At 38.6% G+C, this 22,789-nt stretch overlaps 1 protein-coding gene across 1 annotated transcript; it reads left to right on the forward strand.

The window, feature by feature from the left end:
• The first annotated feature begins 449 nt into the window (after window positions 1–449).
• ALX1 (ALX homeobox 1) lies at window positions 450–22,138 on the forward strand. Its single transcript, XM_054027538.1, has 4 exons — window positions 450–790; window positions 3,834–4,138; window positions 8,144–8,272; window positions 21,529–22,138. Exons 1-4 carry the CDS (start codon window positions 559–561, stop codon window positions 21,847–21,849), a joined length of 987 nt encoding a protein of 328 aa, XP_053883513.1. The 5' UTR covers window positions 450–558; the 3' UTR covers window positions 21,850–22,138.
• Window positions 22,139–22,789: the final 651 nt, after the last annotated feature.

The raw sequence follows: 22,789 nt of genomic DNA on the forward strand, positions 1-22,789 counted from the left end.
ACAGCTCCAGATCATATATAGTCCTATCTCTGTGTCGTCCCAATAGATTAAATAAAAGCCCGTTAGAATGGAATTTGCCTCTGAAAACGTATTGCTCTAAACTTTCCGGGGAGGAGATGCGGGAGGGGGAATTAGCGCACTTTCCAGAATCCCTGGAGAAATGTGAATCCATCGAGGTGGGGGAAATGTCTCTTTCCATCTGTTTGCCCCCACCCTCCAGCGCGTCTGTGTGTCTGTCTGTCTGAAATGGATCTGTCTGTCTAAAGTGGGCCTGGATCTCCCTCCAGTGTTGGGATTAGGTCTAGAGGGATCTGGGGTGGAGTTACACTGGTTGCCTATTTTCATATTCATTAGAAATGGGAGGTTGCGCAAGGAGCCCTGCTGAGCTTCAAGATATAAGAGCAACTTCGGGTTCCCCCTTTCAAGACAAGACAAATCAAAGGCTCAGAGGCAAAGCAGCTCCCTGAGCTCTGGAGGTCTCTTCCCCTCCCTTCCCTCCCCCTACCCCAGCTCACAGTCCAGCCTCTGTCTAGGGAAGCGGCTCCCAAGCAGCTTTAGATGATTATGGATTTTCTGAGAGAGAAGTTTGCCCTGAAGAGCCAGCCGACTAAGAACAGTGACTTTTACATGGGAACAGGAGGCACTTTGGAGCACGTTATGGAAACTTTGGACAATGAGTCCTTTTACAGCAAAACTTCAGCCAGCAAATGCGTGCAGGCCTTCAACCCTCTGCAAAGGGCTGAGCATCATGTGAGGCTCGAGAGGACATCTCCCTGCCAGGACAATAATGGTGAGTCTCCCCGTAGAATTATTTAGCACTATTCTTAGTTCGCAGAGCAGGGGAATCGGCGCGTCTCCCCTCCCAGGTTCATTCCTTTTATCCGAGGACAACAGAGGAAGCTTTAACGGGTGCACTTAGCAACTAAAGTGCGGTGGATCCGGAGCACGTTCCGGTGGAGGATCGGTCGCACGCTTTTAAAGTGATCTTTTAAGCAAATATATTAATGAGCTCCTTTCGTGTGGCTTCAGCCTCTCTTTCCGGCAGCACACAGGCGAAGCTCTCGCTTTGGGTTTTACCGCACCATAGTTTAAATGTTTCCGGAAGACACAGCCTAAACTCAAAACATTCAGCTAGAACTAGAATCACAATCCGAATTGCAGTAAACAGTACTGACTTTCCCCTTCCTTCAGATAGTTCCATAGAATTCCCTGAAGGATTTCTAGCCAAAAACCAGTCGAGCCAAACAGAAATGTTGAACATTTTTAAACAGTTCTTTTTGTTACAGGATACAGCTAAATTTGGAGATTTTATAATAGAAAATACCTGTATGTTAACCATTGTTTGATATGTAATGTGTACAGTGCACAGAGTCAGATTTATTCTCTTGTATATATAGTTCAAGCTAGAAAGTAATGATCATATATAGCTGTGTGCTGTTATATTATAGACACACTCCGTTTGTTTCTATAATCAGTCCATCTTTTAGCTTATAGCGTGTTTGGTCATTCTACCTTTTAGCTTAGACTATCTTCTAATGTACTAAAGAGAACGAAATAGCTAAACTTGCAATAACATCTGGTGCAGTGTCTAGAAGCATTCTTAACCTAGCAACAAATGCTCAAGTGACTCAGATCTGGCTTGCTATACAGTCTGTTAAACTGACTTTTAATAGCCAGAAAAAGACCCACTACAGATTTCAAGCTACTACAGGGACATTTCTTAGTGGTAACTGTTTGGTAAAGTCTTCAGCTCTAAAACAAAAGCCCTCCAAAGTCAAAATGTTATCAAAACAAGCCATCTATCTTTTCTATCTTGTAACCGACCGAATACAAACCCCATCATTTCATTTCAAGACAGTTAAAGCACTTTTGCAATTCCAAGAGGATTTTTGTGTCTCCTTGTATACAGCACATAACCTGCAAACGGGGGTTCTTTTAAAACAACAAACCAATAAATGTGAGATATTTATAACAAACCCCTTTATTTTAACGAGATTTCAAATCTGCCAAACACCTTACTGCAAATGTTAAGTACCAAAATGATTAAAGTGTATGTAGTTTTCTAATATTTTATTCAGTCTGTGGAAATAATGTTTTCACTTCCCAAAAGTTACATACAATATATTTGGGTTATAGTTCATTATTATATTCTATATAATATTTTTATTGTGAAAATTTTCAATGTTTTATTTCAGACTGGTCATTTAAAATATATATTATTTGTACTTTATTTCAAAAGCTGAAATTGAATAAAATTTTTTTTACATTTCTTTCAAATAATTATTTGGTCTAATACTACTTTAGTACACAACGGCAACTCACTTATAATTGTAATGTTTATATTACAGATCATAAATTATAACACTTATTTTTGATCATTCTGACTAAATAAATAAATATAGTTTATATTTCTGGAATCTAGGAAAAATAAAATATGGTACACTTTATTTTTGTTTTTTTAATGAACAATTTACAATTTTGACATTTTAATTCAATATTTTCTCTCTATGTAGTTCAGCATTTATAAAAATAATACTAAAAGAAAAAAAAACTCGGTCTAGTAGAAAGTTCCTATTTATGGCTACAAATCAGCTAAGTACAATACTAGGATTAATAATATATCAAGTTTGCTGTATTTCGTATATGTATTGAAAGATTTTGGAGACAATTCTTTTTATGTGAGAAATCTTAAAAGGGACCAATGGCAATCTTTTGCTCTTAAAAGTATCAAGAACAAGTGTGGTTTAGGAAAGCTACAGCATAATGATTTACTGAGTGTGATTGCTTTTAATTAGCTTGCTTAATTTATGTTTGGTGTTTTATTGCATTATTAATCTGTGTATTGGAGTCGGGTATCAAAAAAATTATGTTTGGTTAAGCAGAGAACCACAAAACAAGCTCCAAATCATATGCCTGATGCCATCCTTTATAAAGTTTTACTGCAGTAGATGTTTCAATTTTCTCTCCTGTCTGTGAGAGCAAAAAAAGGATCTTTCAAATCTTGTAACACGTTGCATTAGTTATCCATGCAATGTGACATGTTTAGCAAAAATATCAAATGTTTTTTATTTCTTATTTAGAAACTAAAGGAAAATATTTTAATATTTATTGCTGTCATTTAGTGTTTACCTAAAGATAAATAGTTCCTGTAATACTAATACAAAACATATGAAATAATTTCCTTTAACTTATTAACATTTTGCAGAACCCCCCCTATATTTTGTAATCATAACAACCTTAATTGGAAACAATTCCACTTCACAAATCCAAGAGTATTTAAAAATCTGTTGGGTTTGTGCACAATGTCAAATTTTAGTTTTACTCAATTGGGTGGTTCTTGTTTAGTCAATTTACAAATATTTAATTTGTTCTATATAATTATTTTGATTTTTTCATAGAAATATGTTGGGGTTAGTTTAACTGCCATCTTAGTTTAAGATCACATTTTTCATCAGCTTTTGTGCCATTTATTTTAAATCAAAGTCTAGTTCACACTAGAATTCTGTGGCTATGCAACTCTATTTTAATCAGATTTCATATACTGCCTATTATGTATTTTATTTGCAATATATAAGAAATAGGTAATTTACTTATGCAGACTTCTTTATCTTCACACCAAAAGACTTCAAAGAATATTTTTAGATAACATACCTTTGCAAAAATTCTATAGGTATCAATAATAGTATCAAATTTTTTAAAAAAATTACAGGATTCCTTGCCAATTGTATCACATTCCAACATCATTGCATATAATCAACTTCCCTATGAAAGTTTTCTAAAAATCCTCAATCTAAAAGCCCATTTAACTGCTTATTTTCCCCTCCTGTGTACAGTGAACTATGGGATTACTAAAGTAGAAGGACAGCCTCTTCACACAGAGCTGAATAGGCCCATGGACAATTGCAACAGTCTTAGGATGTCTCCAGTGAAAGGGATGCAGGAGAAGGGAGAACTGGATGAACTGGGAGATAAGTGTGACAGCAATGTCTCCAGCAGTAAGAAGAGGAGACACAGAACGACCTTCACCAGTTTACAGCTGGAGGAACTGGAGAAAGTGTTCCAGAAAACACATTATCCTGATGTATATGTAAGAGAACAGCTAGCTCTGAGAACAGAGCTCACTGAGGCCAGAGTCCAGGTAGGTACCTAATTTAGACATTACACAGGACAATTTAAACATTCTGGAACCTGATCAACAGCACATTAGGGGTTGTACAAAAGTTCATAATGTTGCATGAAACAGAATATAGTTTGTCATGTTTTCTATAAAGAGGAGCCAGTTCATTTCATAGGAAAAATAACTTGTTAATATTTAAGTTTCACTGTCTGAGAAACTTGCATATAGGAGGAAAAATAGAAAGAAATATAGAGTTTCGGTCTCTGATAACCTTGCTTCTCTGTCAAAATTTCAGGCAGCACATGAATATGGTGTTAATATGTAAAAGTTCCCAACAGTGTAATACAAAATGTATAATAGTTTGGCAGTATCATCATACCAAATTGGACTGCTGTGGACTCCAATTCTATTATTGAACACAAATTACAGATTTAAAGTAATCAAATTCCTTATATTTTGTTTCAAAGAGTAAACACTGAAACAATATATATAGACAGTAAGGACTGGATCCATTAATATCATTGGAAGTTGAGGCTGTTCAATACCTTGCAGGATTGTGACCTAGTTTCTTTCACTTATTGTATGATCAATTTTCAAGATTATTTTAATTTCTTGGGTACATTTATTGTTAAATAATTAATTAGCTAGCATTATATGTATATATCTTAGTTACACACATAACTGATTTAATACATCTGTATAATATTTGTATGTGTACATATACAATAATGAGAAAAGGTGTTAAATATGCAGAAAGGCTGACAAAAAATCTGAGATCCTTTGAATTTTACTTTCAAAGGATGGGTTTAGCTGTCAAATATATACAGTAGTTGCATTTTAAAAGTTCATTCTGTTTTTAGAGATCTTACTGGTTTCATTGATATTCCCTGTTTTTTACAGTTTAGGGAATATCAGTCCTGTTGAATCACCCAAAACAGGAGTAACTTTTTTCAGTTTAACCACTTTACGTGTTAACAACTTCACAACTTGTAATTTATAAAGAAATAAAAGCCAGTTCACATGCACACGACTGAAAATTAAACAAAGATCACTTTCATAAACTATTTAAATTACTTAACTTTTATAAAATAAATGGCCTTTGCCTGTCTGTGTTTAACTGAGTGACATAGGCATTGTTGCCATCTGAAAACGGGGTCCAGATATTCCCTCCATTTGCACCCATGCAATGTCACTGAAGTGAAGAGAATTTAGCTCAGGGACTTTTAACTCTTTAATAAACCCTGGAGAATCAGTCTTCTTTTTAAATTTAGAGAGCTTTTGGGGAGTGACTTCTGGTCATTACTTTTTGCAACAAATCTCTGCTTAGATTTCAGACAAACACATATAAGTCATTAAGACCACTGTGGCTTTATATTATTTCCATTATGTAATTTTGGGGCCACTGGGCCTCCTCACAGAGTAAAGTTCTACTTAGTGAGAATTAGCATGGAATAATGGGGTCCAAATTAATAGTTTCAGGTTGGGAAATTGATCATATTTTTTTCACAGTTACATAAGCTTCTTGAAGTAAAAGTAGGACAACTGAAGAATTGCACAAAGAATTGCACAAAGCACAGTATATCTGAATAATAGGCTGACAATATTTGTTTTCTATTTTGTTTACAAATAATTTTCCCTCACTTAGAAAATGACCAATATCTGCATTTCTGAGAAGCTAAATAAGAAAGGAATATGAAAGGAAATGGTGATCATGTTGATCCTGAGTAGCAACATTATTCCATCATGGGATTAAGCAGTTTAAAAGGCCTTGCATCATTAGGGGCAAGCATCTGGCAATGTAAGGATAACAAGCAGCAGTTTTGCATTACTTTGTGTAGGCAAATGGTTACTTTATCTTTGCCAAGAGTCAGTTTCTAGTAAAGTGATGTAAACAGAAACATTCTGGGGGATTGTCAAAGAAAAAAAAAGTGTGCTTTTTTTTTCTAGTTTAGTTACTATAAATTCAAACAAATTGTTTTATTTACTTTAGTGGAATGATCAGCTGGATACGCTACCCACATTTCTCTTCACCGCCATTTCATCAAGATCCAGTTTAATTTGTGTCCTGCGTACATGCAGAGTGAGCCAACCTGAACCTAATTTATCTAAGTTGTTCTCTTTCCTGCTGCATGTCAGTGCAGTAATTGGCACCCATTTTAAGGAGATTGTCAAGGTCTTTTTTCAATGAAAGAGCCTCATTACTAAATTCCCTTAGCATGTTCCTGGTGCCTCCTGTGGAGACAGCAGGCAAAAAATACTATATATATATTTTGCTGAGCCCCAGGCATGATAGATAATACAAATTTACCAACAAGGTTCATAGAAAATATGCTCAACAGGTATTCTGTGCCTTGTTTTGATTTCTGGGTACATTTTTCAAGACTGCCATATTAAATTTGCAATAAGTAGTTAGAAATTAAACTGACCAATAATATGCCTCTGCTGCTCAGACAATATCAAGGGAATGTTGTTAGAGTCCCAGAGGACCAGGGCAAAAATCCCAAAGAGTTAAAAGCACTAAAACCAACTAGAAACTTTTTCAAGTAACTCATTTTGCTGTTACGTTTTAATGACAGATGAGTCTTTAAATTATTTCCTCATCATGAGACTTTCTGCTCAGCCTAAAGAGAGCTACATGCCCTATTCTAGAGTCTAATACCATATAACTTCATTTTAAATATTGTGGTATCCAGTATAATGAAGCATCCCTTAGTATACGGGTGGGTACCATCTTTTTGTTCTATGTTTGTACAGTGCCTAGCACAATGAGGTCATTGTCTGTGACTGGGGATCCTCAATACAATTAGTAATATTAGTTTTACTAACATGGTAACTTTATTAACTAGTATCAAAATGAATTTACCCATAGCAGAACAATAAGGGCTTAACTGGGCAACTCTTACTTCTGTTGATGAACACTTTCAAATTAGCAGTCTCTTTGATTCTGTGAGATGACTCTCATGAGCAAGTGTTCACCATCATGAGTCTGGATTGCACAATAGAGCCCTCAGTATAGTAGTTTTGGTTCAACTTGTAGCAGGCTACGAAGGAGGCATATAAACTCTTCTAGGCACTTCAAACTAAACTTCCAAAATAGAGTGAAGCTTTAATTATACATCACAAGGTGGACCCCCATCTTTAGTCACAAGTTACAACATGGTGGACTCATATTAGTCTCTCAGACAATACTGTGCTGAGTACAATATAAATACTCAGAGAGCTGGATACATTAATGCCTTAATAACTAAGGGTCTAATCCAAGGGCCAAGTTAATCTTTCCATTGACTTCAGTGGGCATTTGATGAGACCCTAAGTGAACCTAGAAATGAAATTCCTTTCCTTCCCAGACCTCCAGTGTTCCAAACGGGACCATCTCCCAGTAAAAGTAATATTTCTTTTCATTGAGCTATTTCATGCATGCTGCCAGGACTATCCACTGGATCCGATTATAAAGAACAGCCTTTGCCCCATAACTGTTTATTGTTTCCCAGCCTTGACTGGTTGTGTCCCTTCCTTCAAGATCCTCTCCATTATGTAGCAAAGCTCACAGATGCTGTTAGCCAGCTTCCCCCACCATTTTTTATTGCTCCAGATAAAGTTTATATACCACCTCTTAACATAAAGAGTTTAGACAATCATAACAATCTATTGGCTGTATGAAATTAATAATAAGTGAAGGTACTTCTTAGGTGTGACTTGCTGCTACCTGAGTGGGCTGCCCAAAATAATTGGGATATATAACATCGTGTTACCTTATGTGCTGATCATTCTCTGTCTCTTTCCTTCAGTCAGTAGGGGAAAAATAGATTTCCTGTAAACACATCTCAAAGAGCCAGAATTCACTTCAATAGACCTTATATCGAAAGGGTCTGGAGTGAGAGGGGGCAGTGAGCTTCCTCTTTTCAATGAGAGAAGTTTCCTTTCAGAAAAACATGGCAATTTTGGAAGTTGCCTTCCGAAGTCTTTTGGTTTCAGGAAAGGCTTTTCAATAGCTTCTTGTGATTGTTATTTGCTTTCATGGTGTAGGTTTGGTTCCAAAATCGAAGAGCCAAATGGAGAAAAAGAGAACGCTATGGCCAGATCCAGCAAGCTAAAAGCCATTTTGCTGCCACCTACGATATATCTGTTCTACCACGGACTGACAGCTACCCACAGGTACAGTAAATAACATAGAACAACACCTTTGTTCCCCCCTCACGCCAATGCTTGCATGTAAAAGTGCTCAAAAATAGTACAATTGTAGCATAATGAAAATATTCAATCATCATTCCCCTTCACTGAGACATTCGAGTCCATGTTGATTTTATTTCTGACTCTACTAATTTGATTTTCTTCTAACATTCTTCATTTAAAATATCATTTCTGTATGACTTCATACATGCAAAGACCTAGAAACAAAATAGGCAGCAAGAGCACTACATTTGCACTGTAATTCCTGCACACTTTCACTTTTCAATTTCTTTACCTTTGTTAACTAGTCAAATAAATATAACACTGTATGTAGCATAATAAGACAATATCTTTTGGGCTTTGTTTGGTGAGCCTTAGCCATTCTTGAACAAGAGCGCCATGAAACCATCAGTCTCAGCCAAGGCATCTGTTTTCCTTTACTCCCCCCCACAACCAGTTACTGTATATTTTCATTTCCCCTGACCATACTTTGTTTTTTATGCTATTTATAAATGCCAAAAAACTTTGTATCCAACAGAGCTGCCATTATGACCAACACCTCAACTGTTTATACAGAATAATTAGCTTTCACAATACATTTACAGCTTTTCTTTTTTAGATGAGAAAAGGCTTTTTATAAGACGTTGCATTTCTATTATGGCTGATTTTCCATAAGTTATGGAGGCTGATTTGTTCTTAAACAGTGGGCAATAACTTTGGTTTGTGCATTTTTCCTTTTTTTCCTGCATGTATATGATACATAGGGTGTATGTGTGTAATCTATATACATAGGCACATGCACACGCACCCGTGGGTGAAATCCTAGTCACACTGGGATAATAATGGGTGTTGGGCCACTGAATTTAATAGGGCCAGGATTTCACTTCATATATATATATAAACACCCCTACATAATCTATACTATCTATTCATTAAAAAAAAGAACACCAAAAAGCATTAACAATGAAGTCAGGAAATTCAGAATTGTAGATGTCACTCTACTTTGTTAACAGACCTTTCATTACATGATCACTAGGCAGTTTGGCCCTGACTCTGCAACCATTTAAGCATGTGCATTAATGTATACTCACATGAGCAGTCCCATTGAAGTCAGTAAGATTACTCACAGGCACACAGTTTATGATTAAGAAATTTAAGGGTCAGACTTGGGGGAAGGAGAGGAGGAGGAAGAGATGATCATCAAACCCTTCTCACCTGTTATCAACTCCTTCCATTTATTTCTCTTCTCTTTCCTTCTCATACTGTTCCCATCCTCCTTGCTGTCTGTCCCCTGTCCCATTCCTCTCTTTGCCCCCTTTCTTTTAGACTTGGGACACCTCTATTTTTGTACTCACTCCTCTTCATGTCTTCCTTCTAATTTCCACTTCACAATATTAAAAAAAAAAAAAGCTTTTCTGGACACCCTGAGCCACACCTGCCCTCTTCCCTCAATGACAATATGTTCTTGTGCTACCAGGACTGCTGAATCTCTGTCAGCTCATCAGTTTAAACAGACCTGCATGCATTTATCTTAGGAAGTGGGGCTTCCAGAGCATTAGTATTATTTCATAGTATAGTAGCACATAGGGGCCCCAACTGACATCAGGGCCCCATTGTGTAAGGCACTGTATATACACAGAAGAGATCGTCCTTGCCCTTAAAAGTTTACAATCTAAGTCGACAAGAGGGACAATGAGTGAGGAGGGGGAACTGAAGCACAGAGATGTGAAGCGATTTGCCCAAGATCAGGGCCAGCGCAACCAATTAGGTGACCTAGACGGTCGCCTAGGGTGCTACAATTTGGGGGGTGGCAACTGCGGCGGTATTTCAGCAGCGGGACCTTCCGCTGCCTCTGTGGGGGGCGGCATTTCGGGGCGGGACCTTCCGCCGCCTAGGGTGGCAGAAAAGCTGGTGGCGCTCCTGCCCAAGATCACACAGGAGGTGAGTGGCAAGGCTGGGATTAGCATCCATATCTTCAGAACCTCAGTCCCTTGCACTATCCACTACACCATGCCAGCTCCCCTAAAGCACAGTTTCTTTCAGCACAATCTCATTTGCAATCTTTCCTGACCAGCAGACTTCCAGTAATACCAGACCCTAGAACTATGCATACACCACTCTGGGACGCTCAGTAAACATCTTGAAATGTGTGTGCTAAAAGTGTATATTTTAAAACTAACCATAGTTTGGTTATTTAAAATATTGTTAAATATAGATAATGTTTCATCCACATGATGTGATAATTGCTTGGCAGTTATTGTTAGTATTTAAATGAAGCTTTTTTGAGTTATAGGAGAATGCCAAAAGAAAAACCTGAAGCCAATGAAAATGTCTGTTGTATACTTCTTTACTGGTCTGAAATGGGTGACCTGATTATTGTTTTTTTCATGAATCTTGTGAAAAATTCTTTCCCAGGCTTAGGTCATGTCTGCCAAGTTTCAGCCTGGAGGAAATTTTTATCACTGGGTTGAGTTATAAACTCCTAAAAATAGAGGTTTATATTAGAAATCCTGATAGCAGAACATTACGTAAGTATTGCTACCTTACTGCTATATGTATTCTTTGCATACATACATATATACATCCACTTCAAAGCACACCCACATAAATATGTATATGGAATAAGGCCTGCCTACAAGAGAAAGCTGTACAGGCTTAATTTCAGTTGTTTTTTTAAACTGATTTTTAAACTCAGATGGGCTCTCCTGTTTAGGTTTAAAAGTGGTATTTTTCAGTTTCTCTTAAGCAGACTCCTAATCAGCTTAAACTGATTGAAATAAGACTGGTTTAAACTGAAATATGAGAGTCCCCACAGTTTTTGCACTGGTTTAACTAAGGCTATGTCTACTCTACATAGGGTGACCAGATGGGATGAAGAAAATATCAGGACACATGGCGGGAGGGGAGAGTCCCGCTGGCGGAGTAAAAAAAAAGCAACACAAAAACCAGGAATGTGAAATATTGGGACAAACGCCTAAATATCGGGACGTCTGGTCACCCTAACTCTACAGCCTATGTTGGCAAACTTATATCATTTGGGGATATGAAGCCTCTGTGCCGCTGCCATGCTGTATGTATAGACAAGGCCTAAATCAATTTAAAATTGCTCCTTTAGTTAAACTGGTGCAATGTACTCATGTAGACAAGGCCTGAGGCTATGGCCTAGTCTACATCTAAAACTTAGGTCGACTTAACTACATTGCTCAGGGCTGTGAAAAATTTTGCACTGAGTATTGTAGTTAGGTCAACATAATCCCTCATGTAGCTAGGTTGCCAGAAGAATCCTTCTGTTGAACTAGCTACTGCCTCTCAAAGAGGTGGATTACCTACAACAATGCAAAAAACCCTTCCATTGATGTAGGAAGCCTCCACACTACGGGCTATGGCAGCATAGCTGTGCTACTGTGGGGGGCTGTAGTGTAGACTTGGCCTATGAAATCTTCTACCAGAAGACGTAATAGCCCCTAGAATCATTACATTCAAACCTTTTCATTTGGTTTCTTTCCCGTCATAAGTGCTTCACACCTTCACAACACATACAACATTCCGTATAAATTACTCAAGCTATTTCTTCCACAGATAAGGAGGAAAGAGAGAAATTACTATGGTTATTTCTATTTTTAAATGGTTGGAAGACATTCTGGCACTATGGTGATGGAATTATATAAGTGGTTAGACAGATGTAATATGCAACAGAGATATACGCTGCTGTTATATTAGAGATTGGTCAGGATTTAAATTTGTGATCTGCTTGCCTGCCCTGGATACTGTTAATAAGGCCTGGTCTACACTAGAAAATTAGGTTGGCATAACTGCGTCGCTCAGGGGTTTGAAAAAATCCACGTAAAATCCACGTAAAATGGCGTAGCTAAGCCAACCTAAGTTGGTGTGTAACCTGTGCTAAGTTGACAGAAAAATGCCTCTTGGAGAGATGGATTACCTACTCCAATGGGAGACCCCCTCCCATCGACGTAGGTAGTGTCTACCCTGAAGCGCTACAGTGGCGCAGCTGGAGAAATGCAGCTGTGCTACTGTAGCATTAAGTGTAGACAAGATCTAAATTACATTAATGTAATTTAATAGAGGCTGCAATCACAGTGCCATTAAGTAGAGTGAGTGTCATTATCACAGCACTCCTAGTGGTACCACAACTAGAAAAATAAATAATGATACAAAGTAAACCGATCAGTCATTTTATTTTCCCTAAATGAACCCTCTCAAGCACTATTATTCTGACACTGACATCTCTAAAGATCAAGGCATGCTCTGCCATGCATGCAGATAAGAAGATTGTCTGGGAGTGGAGGAACACAGATAATTAGATTGGGTGATAAAGTTGTGAAACCCTTACTTACATTGATGTGCATTTACCAACCTTTGATTTTGCCTGTGAAAAGTACATGGGGACTGGGGAGGATGGAATCTTTCTCCTTCCTCCAACATGAATATAGGGACACTGGGGCAGTCTGTTGCACTGACTGCCGTGTGGCATGAGGATCAGCAGCCAATATGGTTCTTTGTTCTGCATTATATGATTTGCAGCCTGCAGATCTCTGCTCTGAACTCATGTGTGGGTTGTATTCCAAACACACATAGCCCACCTGAATTCCAACAAAGATAGAGCAAAACAGAGGGTGTGGAGACCCCCCTGCTCTGCTTTTCCACTGCCTATCTGACCCCCACCCCACAGTAACAATATGATGTTTTTTGATGTATTCGGAGCCTTGTGTGAACTATATAAAGGATTTCTTCCTAAGTGAGTAAAGAATCTTTTCAACTTATTTGGGATGGAAGATTGGCTCTGAATTATCTATTATTCAGCCCAACCATGCTAGTAAGTTACTCTTCTTAATCTTTAACATAGTTATAGACAATGTACTTTTGGTATTTTTATAGACCGACCATAATTATTTGTTCTGTCTAATTCAGTCTAATCTATTTTGCAGTATGTTGACTGTTGACACAAATTGTGGTGCAAAATGATTGCTCTGCAGGTTGAAAAAATAACTGGAAGCCCCAATGCCATTCAATTCTTCTCTTGTGTCTGCACACTCAGATCTCCCCTTGACTGTAATGGGAGCAACCAGCATACAGGTGTGGGCACTTCAAGTAGCATTTGGGACACAACTCCTTGCAGTTCAACTGTACTTCAGGCTTGTGGTCAAGCATGTTGTACGACAAAATAGCCATGGAAAAATTAAGGTAAAATAGTAAAAAGTAGAGTTTGTTGAAATTTTCCAAAAAGTAGATGTTATCATTACCTCCCCCAACACCCTGCAAATCATCAGGGTTTTTTAAGCCAGCTGTAGGACGAGTTGAACTTTTCCAAATTTTGAGTTTTTGACAAAGGTTTGTGTTGAAAATTTGATATTTGATGGAAAAACCAGCGCATATGTTGTTTTATGACCTGCTCTAGTAGCAGCTTTTGGCCTCATTAGAGGATTAATTTATGCAGCACATTAGGGCTCAGATCATTTTAAAAGAGTGTAATAAATAGGCTAGAGCTTGAGAGGCTAGAAATGCTGCCCTTGTGTTGAAAAAGTGACGTCAGTAACACTCTGACACTAGAAATGATGATCCAGATTTTGCCTTTAAGGCACAGCTCTGTGATAGGGAGAAGAGGATGCAGTCAGTCCTTGGAAGCATTGCTAGAGGCAGGAAGAATAACTTCAGGGCTCTGAGGGTGCACAGCCCTGCTACCCCCATGTCCAGAATACAGCATGTGCTTCCCACCCCACTACATGGAGCCAGTTTTGGAGGGTGGTGAGAAGAGGGAGACATTGCTCCATGTCCTTTGGAGAGACTAGTGCCACTGTCCGTGCTAAACTTCAATAGTCTTTGTGCTCAAGTACTAGGTTGTAAATGGACCAAGGCTGAGACAAGGTTGCATCTTCTTATTCCCTATGAAGAGTTATAATCATACTCTCGATCCCACATTATTCATGTTCAGTACTTAGGCTAGTAGTTTTACACTGTATACCTTAAATATAATCCATATGTATTATCTCTATAAACACAAGAAGGCCAATAAATAAATAACTGTATTCAATCACATCCTTTACAGAAAGAGAGAGAGGGATATCCTCCTCCCCCCTCACTCTTTCACTACCACACCCCGACTTCCCTACTTGTTTGTTCTTTGCTGTTGCTGCACTGTTACCTCTGCTGGATTCTTGTTGCTTTTCCTAAACTGACTGCCCTTTTGTCACTGAGACTCTGGGGTTCCTTTTCTCCGGAGCCACAGCATCTCCTTTGAAATGCAACTGGAGTTGGAAATGGAGGCATGTCTGAGGCACTGGCTGCACTTGATTTTCAGGGACATTCCAACCCACTGCAAGTGGGAATCCCAAAAGGAGAGCTGGGGCTTCAAACAAAGTAAGAAGTTGTGGGGATGCAAAAGAGAAAACGTGGGGAGAGTAGATTGCAACCTCTTAAAAATAGAGAGGGGAAGAAGTACAAGGGCTCGTCCCCTACCTTGGACTGGCAAACACACTCAGACAGGCTAAGTTAGGTGATATGTACTTATTTAGCCTATGACTACCTAGTCAGAAATGGAAAACCTTAAGGTCCCATATTCTATTTAGCAGCTCAAGGATGTAAGAAATTATATAAATATGCACATGCTGTTTATTAAGCCCGTGAATCATAATTCTAATTCCATTGTAATGGATAACTCCCATTAAAAATAATCAGAGTTATTGGTTCAAATTAAATCCCTCATGTGGTCTATATTATACACCACATGTTATATGACTTTAACTATAGGCTAAATATAACTGGCAGATAACCGCAGTAGCTGACTAACAGTGACTGTTATTTAGTGCTAATTCTGTTGACCAGTGCCAATTAGAATAATAGAATCTAGAATCAGAATATTAGGGTTGGAAGAGACCTCAGGAGGTCATCTAGTCCAATCCCCTGCTCAAAGCAGGACCAACAGAAACTAAATCATCCCAGCCAAGGCTTTGTCAAGCCAAGCCTTAAAAATCTCTAAGGATGGCGATTCCACCATCTCCCTACGTAACCCATTCTGGACAGGATCATACAACATATAACAATTTTCTTTTCAAGCCCATAAAAGCACCATACTCACTTACCCAATTAGTACTTTGAAATACTTGGTCCTTGGTGTCTCAAGATTTCCTTTCTCATTATTTGCTGAATCCTTAGTCCCTTAAACTTTTTGGGTGAAAGTGAACCCAGAGTTTAGTTACAAGGTTACTCAATGGTGTGAGGTAGGATTTCCCCCTTTAATAGTGTTCTCCAAGGGTATGAAATATGGCCTTTGACCATATCATAGCAGTGAATGATGCTTTTCTTTTCTCTCTTTGGCTCTGAGAGTTATGTGGGTTACAGTACATCTGGGATGTACACTATACAAGAAATAAAGCATCTTTTGAATACTAGGCCAATTTAGTCTGGCCAAGCTGTGGTAGACACAGGATCAAGGGCTGGGAAGCTGCCTGTCTGCTCCCTTGATCCTGGGCCTAAGCAGGGACTGAATTGACCTGTGGTGTAGTTTAGAGCAGCAAGATTAACCTGGCTAAACCAGTGCCATAGGAACTTTTTGCCAGCCTGGGATTGCCAGGGTGCAGTGGCAGTCCAGGAATATCATCTACACTAGGGAGAAGGACAGGGAGAGTAGGTGGCATAGAGCAAACAACCCTGACTTTTTGCCATATGGGCATTCCCTGTACATCAGGGGAATCCCCCACTATCCTGCATCATTCAGCAGCACAAAAGGAACAGACCCGGTGGCTAGGATCTGGCTCATTACTATATTATTACTGTTTATTAATTAACATCTCAGTGGTCCATTGTGCTAGGCACTGAAAAAAAACAACACATTAATAAGAGACAAAGACCTTCTTCCTCATAGACCTTACAGTCTGAATAGACGAGAGAGAGAAAGTGTAGTAGACTTTACTATGGAAAGAAGTATGGAATTTTTACATGGAAAGACAATCAGAATACTGATTACTTTAGTTAACTTTATACCTCAGTTCTGTCAGGCAGAAGGTCTATTCTAAGGAAGTGACATCATAACTACGATGACAACTATGACTTTCCTAGTGATGTTGATGTCACAGCCCTGAAATCTGACTCTTTTTTTTTTTCTTGCTGGCAGTGTATAAATATATATAAAACATGGTAGGTAAATATATTCAAGGGTTCTGGTGATTTCATGGTAACCACAAGAGCAAATCTCAAGCTGTCTGTGATGTTAACAGAAACCAGAGATGTACAGTATGTATAGCCTTATTCACAGCCTCTCTGAATTGCCTTTTATATAGTACATGGATCACACAAGATTTTAAGAGGAAAAATATTTTCTTTAAATTCATGTGCACAATGTCCCCTTTCCCTCCTGTTGACATCTGCTATGTACACTATAGAAGAAGCACTGATCATTTCTATTTATTGTAAAGTATTGCTCTGTTTATATGTAATTCTGGGATATATTTTGCACTTACAATTTCACTTTGAGACAGTTATGGAATAACTTTTTGTTAAATAGTGGAGCTGTGATATCAAACATGATTCAAGCACTTAAAATGAAGGCCGAATAATTTTCATGTCCAATAATAAAGGAACAAAAAAATGACCCGGGGAATAGGATGATAAAGCAAACATGATACATACACTTGAAAAGTGCAGCTGCCTCATGAGATAAGCTGTGAGCATCTTCCAAGATCTTGTTAGGCTTTTCAAATTCAGGCTACTAGTTAAGATTCCTTCCGCCGATGAAGGAATCTGTGGGACCACTTTGTAATCTTCAAGAATCAATCGTTTGTTCACTTTTTTGACACTTTTTTGATAGATCTATTTGAGCATTATGGGCTGATTCCTTCCCTCACTTACACCTGTACAACCTCAAATTGAAAGGGGCGCATTTAGGATAAAAATATCATAAAAACTTGTGGTACTATATTTATAGTATGACAAACACAGAGGTAGCAGAAATCTCACAAGTACTAATCTTGTGATACTTCTAGACCACACAAGTTTATAGGAACATCTAAACTTAACCTCTGAAGCTTCTGAAGTCCACCCATCATCACAGTAGTAGACATACTATTGGACAAAGTTCCACTTGTCTGTTTTACCCATTTAAAGCAGTTTTCAGGCAAAATTATTCCAGTAATCATACCTCTGCAGCCCATGGAATTGCAGAATTTGCCCTGATTTTTTTAAAGAACATTGGGCAAGACAGATAAAATGGGATTTTGTCTAATGTATGTCAACTGTGGGAATAGTGGGGAAATTTCAAAAGGTTGCAAGGTTCAGATTGGATACTTATGGGCTGGAAATATCACAAAATCGTCTTTTTTGTGAAATTTCTTCTATATTTGAATATCATTCAAACTGGAAACCTAGTACTGCAAGAATAGCTTCATAAGATTGTAGTTTTTGGGATCATGCACCATTTCTAAGAGCTTTCAAAAGTATAATAGCTTATGTTTGGAACTGCCACCATACTTGTTCTGCTTGCAGGTAGACTATAAAATTGCACACAGAGCATTAGTATATAATTAGTTTTCTGTCACCTTTGTAGGCACAGTGGGACAGATCCCCAGCTAGCATAAACTGGCAAAGCTTTGAATGGAGCTATGCTAATTTACACTAGCAGAGGATCTGGCCCATAAGCGCTGTGTCTAATGACACTTAGGTCATTGGTTGTCATAGAGCCTGAGCATATGAGATGCTGAACACCCTGAACACCTTGGAGGATTGGGCCCCCCAAAAGGAATGGGGAATGATTCATTGCTGTCAGTAAGTTATTGTCTAACCAGGAGTTTATAAGGCAGATTTGTTTCTGTGGAATGTGAATGATCATAAAGAAGGCCAGAGTTAGCACAAGCTCTAGAAAGACCAAACTGTTTGTTATGGATGGATAACATAGGCTTGAAAGAGAGGCTGTGGAATCCCTGTCACTGAAGGTTTTTAAGAACAGGTTGGACAAACACCTGTCAGGAATGGTTGAGGTTTAAATGGTTCTGACTCAGTGCAGGACTAGATGACCTCTTGTCCTTCCAGCGTTACATTTCTATGAAGATAATCCAGGAAGCTCAAATCCCCTGAGACTCCTTGGTGGTTATTAGGCCTCCAAATCTGTAAAAACCTTAGCAGGTTTGTTGGTGCCTCCAGTCTCTATGAGTTTTAAAAGGCTCTAAGGGACTTCACAAATCCTGTAAACCTTAAGACTCATTGGGGCCCTCTCCAACCTTCACCCTCCCCTAGAGTTATTGGAGGCAGTGTTCTACCCTCCATCCCTAGGCTTCATGGGGCTTGTTGATGGTCTCTTCCTCCTCCACTCCATACCCAACAAGACTTTGTATGCTCATCAGGGCCTGCATTTTGCAGGCCTTAGAACATTCATGGACCCTGTCTCTTGAGCCTTAAGAAGGATACTCATGACCCTCTCTATGAACCTTAGAAATAGCTAATGGGCTGCCACTTAGTAGTCTTGGAACTGACCCACACATGTCTGCCTCAGACATAGCAGGTTCCGTAGCCCCCCGGAAGCTGAAATTGGCTTCCCTGATCTCTGAGGAGCAAAAGTAGGCTTGTCAGCTTATGACAAGTTAAAATAGGCTCAAACTGGTCCTTTGGGGAATAACAAGCCCCATGTAGGGGTGGGGTGGGCCTCCTATGGGCCTGATGTTTCTGTGAGGTTGGGATCCTCCAAAAGCAGGAAGTAGATGGGGACTGACAAGCCTCCTAAAGGTCACTGGATCTCTTTCCTCCTGTCGATCTCAGGAGGCCCACAGGAAGGAGGAATTATCCCTGATCTCCCTCCCACCCCCGAGCACTTTTTTATCTCCATCCGTTGTCCTGCTTCCTACCCCCATCCCTCCCAGCAGACCACCTGAGATATGTAGGAGCAGATCTTTAGGAGGGGTGTGTGTGTGTGTGAGTGAGAGAGATTAGGGAGAGCAGGAGCATCAGGATGGGTGTGATTTGCCCCTTATTCGCCAAGTGTTCTGCAGGACACCCAGGAAGGAACATTTCCCGTTGGCTCTCTCTTTCTACTCCTAGCACAGTTTCTGGAGCTGCCAAGGATCCAAAATTAGCTTGTCAGCTCCCGAAGACCCATGCTAACAATATAATTTAAAATATTAACTTTTAAAATATGAGTTTAATTACCTCATATTTATATCTGCACACTAGATCTCAACTAGACGAGTTTAGTGAACCATAATTTATCTCTGTCCTTCTGGTTGGTGGTTTGTGTGTATGTTTGCTATGAAGGAGTAGAGAAAAAAAAAACATCAGAAACATTTTTTAACTTGGGAGTGCAACTTTTTTGGTGGGGTGTCATAATTCATTAACCCCTTTTCCAACTGATGGCAAATTTGATAGGAAAAAATGGGGGTAAAATTGGGTTTATAACTCACTTTGTGACCTATGGAGCAATTTGTGACACTCCAAAATAGCACCATAAGTGTGCATAGCACTTAACAAGCACATAAAAAGATATAGGCCCTATCCCAATTTGCTTGTAATCTAAAGTCAGCATGAAAATGTACAAACACATTTTTAAAGGTGTGGGGGAAACCACAGGAAATGAAAAGAGCATGATATAGTTCTTGGCAGAGCATTTTCCCCATAGTGAATGAGAAGGGAAAGTTGTCTTTATCATGAATTTATTGTTGTTTCAGTAAAGATTGAAACAGGACTACATTAACACGCACTAAGGAACTTTTAGTGTGTATCAGCAAGGTCCACGTTGATCCTGTTAGTGCACGATATGCTAGTGTGGACTAAAATTTACACCCTTCTGGTGTGGACTAAAGCTCCATGTAGAAAAGCCCTAATTGTATAAAGAGAGACTTGTTTGAAGAAAGGGGGATTGTAAGATCAATTCGCCCATTCATGCAAAAGGTGGTCGCATGATGGGAGAATGGGAGAAGACAAAAAAGGAGGGTTGGATGTGAGTCTTGGTTGGAGCAAAGTGCACAGATAGGGCAGTAAAAATATACACAATCTGAGATGGAGGCATAAGTTGTGCTGAGCCTTGAAAATCCTTGTAAACCACCATCTAACAAATAACAAATATATGAAAAATATATATTCATAAATTATATAAATATATACACTGAAGACAGGAGAAACCAGTGGTACTTTATGTTTAAAAAATTAGGCTTTAGGTGAGTGCCAAGCACAAAAGGCATAAGACAGCAAACCCTACACATGCGGTTACTCCAGATCTGTAGCAGACATTGCCGGTAACCACAAAGTTTGTCTCCTAGTCTGTCATGCAAAGTTTTCCAACAAAAATGCCACACTGTATAGCCAGTTAAGGCAGAGAGCTGGAAAAAAGGTTCATGGGTGTAATTTTGTTTTAAAACATCATGAAAAAGACGGTTTTAACTAAAAACCATCTTTGAAACCACTTTAGAAAGGAGCCATGAATGTGTTATGACTCATGTCTGTATCTTCTGGATTCATTTGTTTTAAAGTAACTAACTATACAAAGCAATCCAAGACGCTGAAATTTCATATTTTATAGTCAAGCATAAGTAACTTGAGAAAATTGTCTGTTCAGTTCAAAGTTTGGTATTTTTATCTTCAAATGCTTACTTAAAAACTCTCCTTTGCCATGATGCGTATGCAAAACATTACAACAGTTAGGTGACAGGTGTGCTGAGACCACTATTTACCATGATGACCAATACTGGCTCATTGTTTCCTTGTACTCCCCCATCTGTCTGTATCCATCTGTTGTTATTTGTCTTATACTTAAATTGTAAACTCTTTGAGCTTTGTGTTCTGTGTTTGTACAGTGACTAGCATTATGGAGTCCTGTTTACAGTAATACAAATAAATAATAATAATAATAAAACAAAGTGAAAATTTTCAACTATCAAAAGCTTTTATAATGACAATATTTTCACTTCTACAGCTCCTTTCTTCTGAAGTCATTTGGAGGTTTCCATTGACTATAATGGGCATTAGATTGGGTTCTTTATCTCCATGAGGAGATGCATATAGTTAAGTTCAGTGTGCCAAGAGAATCAGTGGCAGAGCAGAGAAAGGGTTCCACAGTCCTAGCTCCCTTGCATATGATCTAATACATTGCCCATGCTGTATCTTCACTATATTTTTCAATGAAATTGTATAGCACTAGTAGGGTAGCTGCTAATATTATACAGCAGAATTAGTGAGGGAAACCAAAGAAAGAAGAAAACAAAACACGAAAAAAAAATCTAAATGTAATCTTATTTTATATGTTCCAGATTCAGAACAATCTGTGGGCAGGAAATGCAGCTAGCAGCTCGATGGTCACTTCCTGCATGCTACCGCGTGACACTTCCTCCTGTATGACACCTTATTCCCACTCACCCCGGACAGATTCTGGATACACAGGCTTTTCAAACCACCAGAACCAATTCAGCCACGTGCCCCTCAACAACTTTTTCACTGATTCTTTACTTTCTGGGGCTACCAACGGACACGCATTTGAAACCAAGCCAGAATTTGAAAGGAGGTCCTCCAGTATTGCAGTTCTACGAATGAAAGCCAAGGAGCACGCTGCGAACATTTCCTGGGCCATGTAATATCATAGTACACTTTCTTTTTTTAAGTAGCAAACTAAAAACATTCTTATTTCCCATATTTAAAGGACACAACAATAAGCTGCTGTGTTTGGAAATGCTAGAGGTCAGGATATACATTGAAGCCTGCTTACCTAAATATCCTATATTATTTAACAATAAAACTAAAGGATAAACCTGAATAGATTTACCAATCTCAACCATCCCCGTTTTTTGTTTTTTATATTAAAACATGTTTTATTGTACCAGTTGATGAAATATGATTATAAAACCTGCAAAAAGAATAAACTTATTAAACAAATACATCGGCTATATTTTGATATATGTCAGTGCTACGTACAAAAGGAATTCCTTATGAATGAATACCTGATAAAGGAGGAAGTCTGGTGAGGAAAATACATTTGTCATATCAAGGCTGTGATGTACATCTTTAAGCACATTGTGTGGGGTGTTAAGCATATGATTCTCCTTATTATAAATAAATGTTGTAGGTCTGACTTTGTGAGCACGCCGCTGCTGCTTTGGGCCTGCTCCATTATTCTGCTACACCCATGTATTGAGTTCAATGAAGTTATACCATTGTAAAACTGGTGTAATGGAATGGTGAGTCTGATCCTTTACTCATATAGACCTGAGTGTGCTCTCATTGAGTTTAATGAGAAATTTCCCATGGTTTCACTGGAAGCAGAAAGTCAATGGCAAAACTCTCATTGAGTTCAGTGGCAGCAGGATTGGGCTCTATATGCTCGCTGCATATTACAAAGGAATTAAAACGTTAGCAGACTTTGACATTTAAAAATAGGGAGGGGGGGAAGAAAAATACTTTACATCTGGAGAATTGCTATCTGCTTTGATTTACTTCTCCTCCCTTTCCCCTGTCACATTCCAGGCTCCTTCAGATGAGTGAAATGTCAGGCTCCTTGAAAGCAACAGCCAGTCTCTC

Source organism: Malaclemys terrapin, chromosome 1 (genome assembly GCF_027887155.1).
Source record: "Malaclemys terrapin pileata isolate rMalTer1 chromosome 1, rMalTer1.hap1, whole genome shotgun sequence".
Lineage (NCBI taxonomy): Eukaryota > Metazoa > Chordata > Testudines > Emydidae > Malaclemys > Malaclemys terrapin.

Bases quoted from the DNA above. Each gene is read 5' to 3' on its own strand.
- ALX1 (XM_054027538.1), top strand. From the start codon at position 559: ATGATTATGGATTTTCTGAGAGAGAAGTTTGCCCTGAAGAGCCAGCCG. The intron at 791-3,833 runs GTGAGTCTCCCC...TCCTGTGTACAG, and splicing joins TCCCTGCCAGGACAATAATG to TGAACTATGGGATTACTAAA. The intron at 8,273-21,528 runs GTACAGTAAATA...TATATGTTCCAG, and splicing joins GGACTGACAGCTACCCACAG to ATTCAGAACAATCTGTGGGC.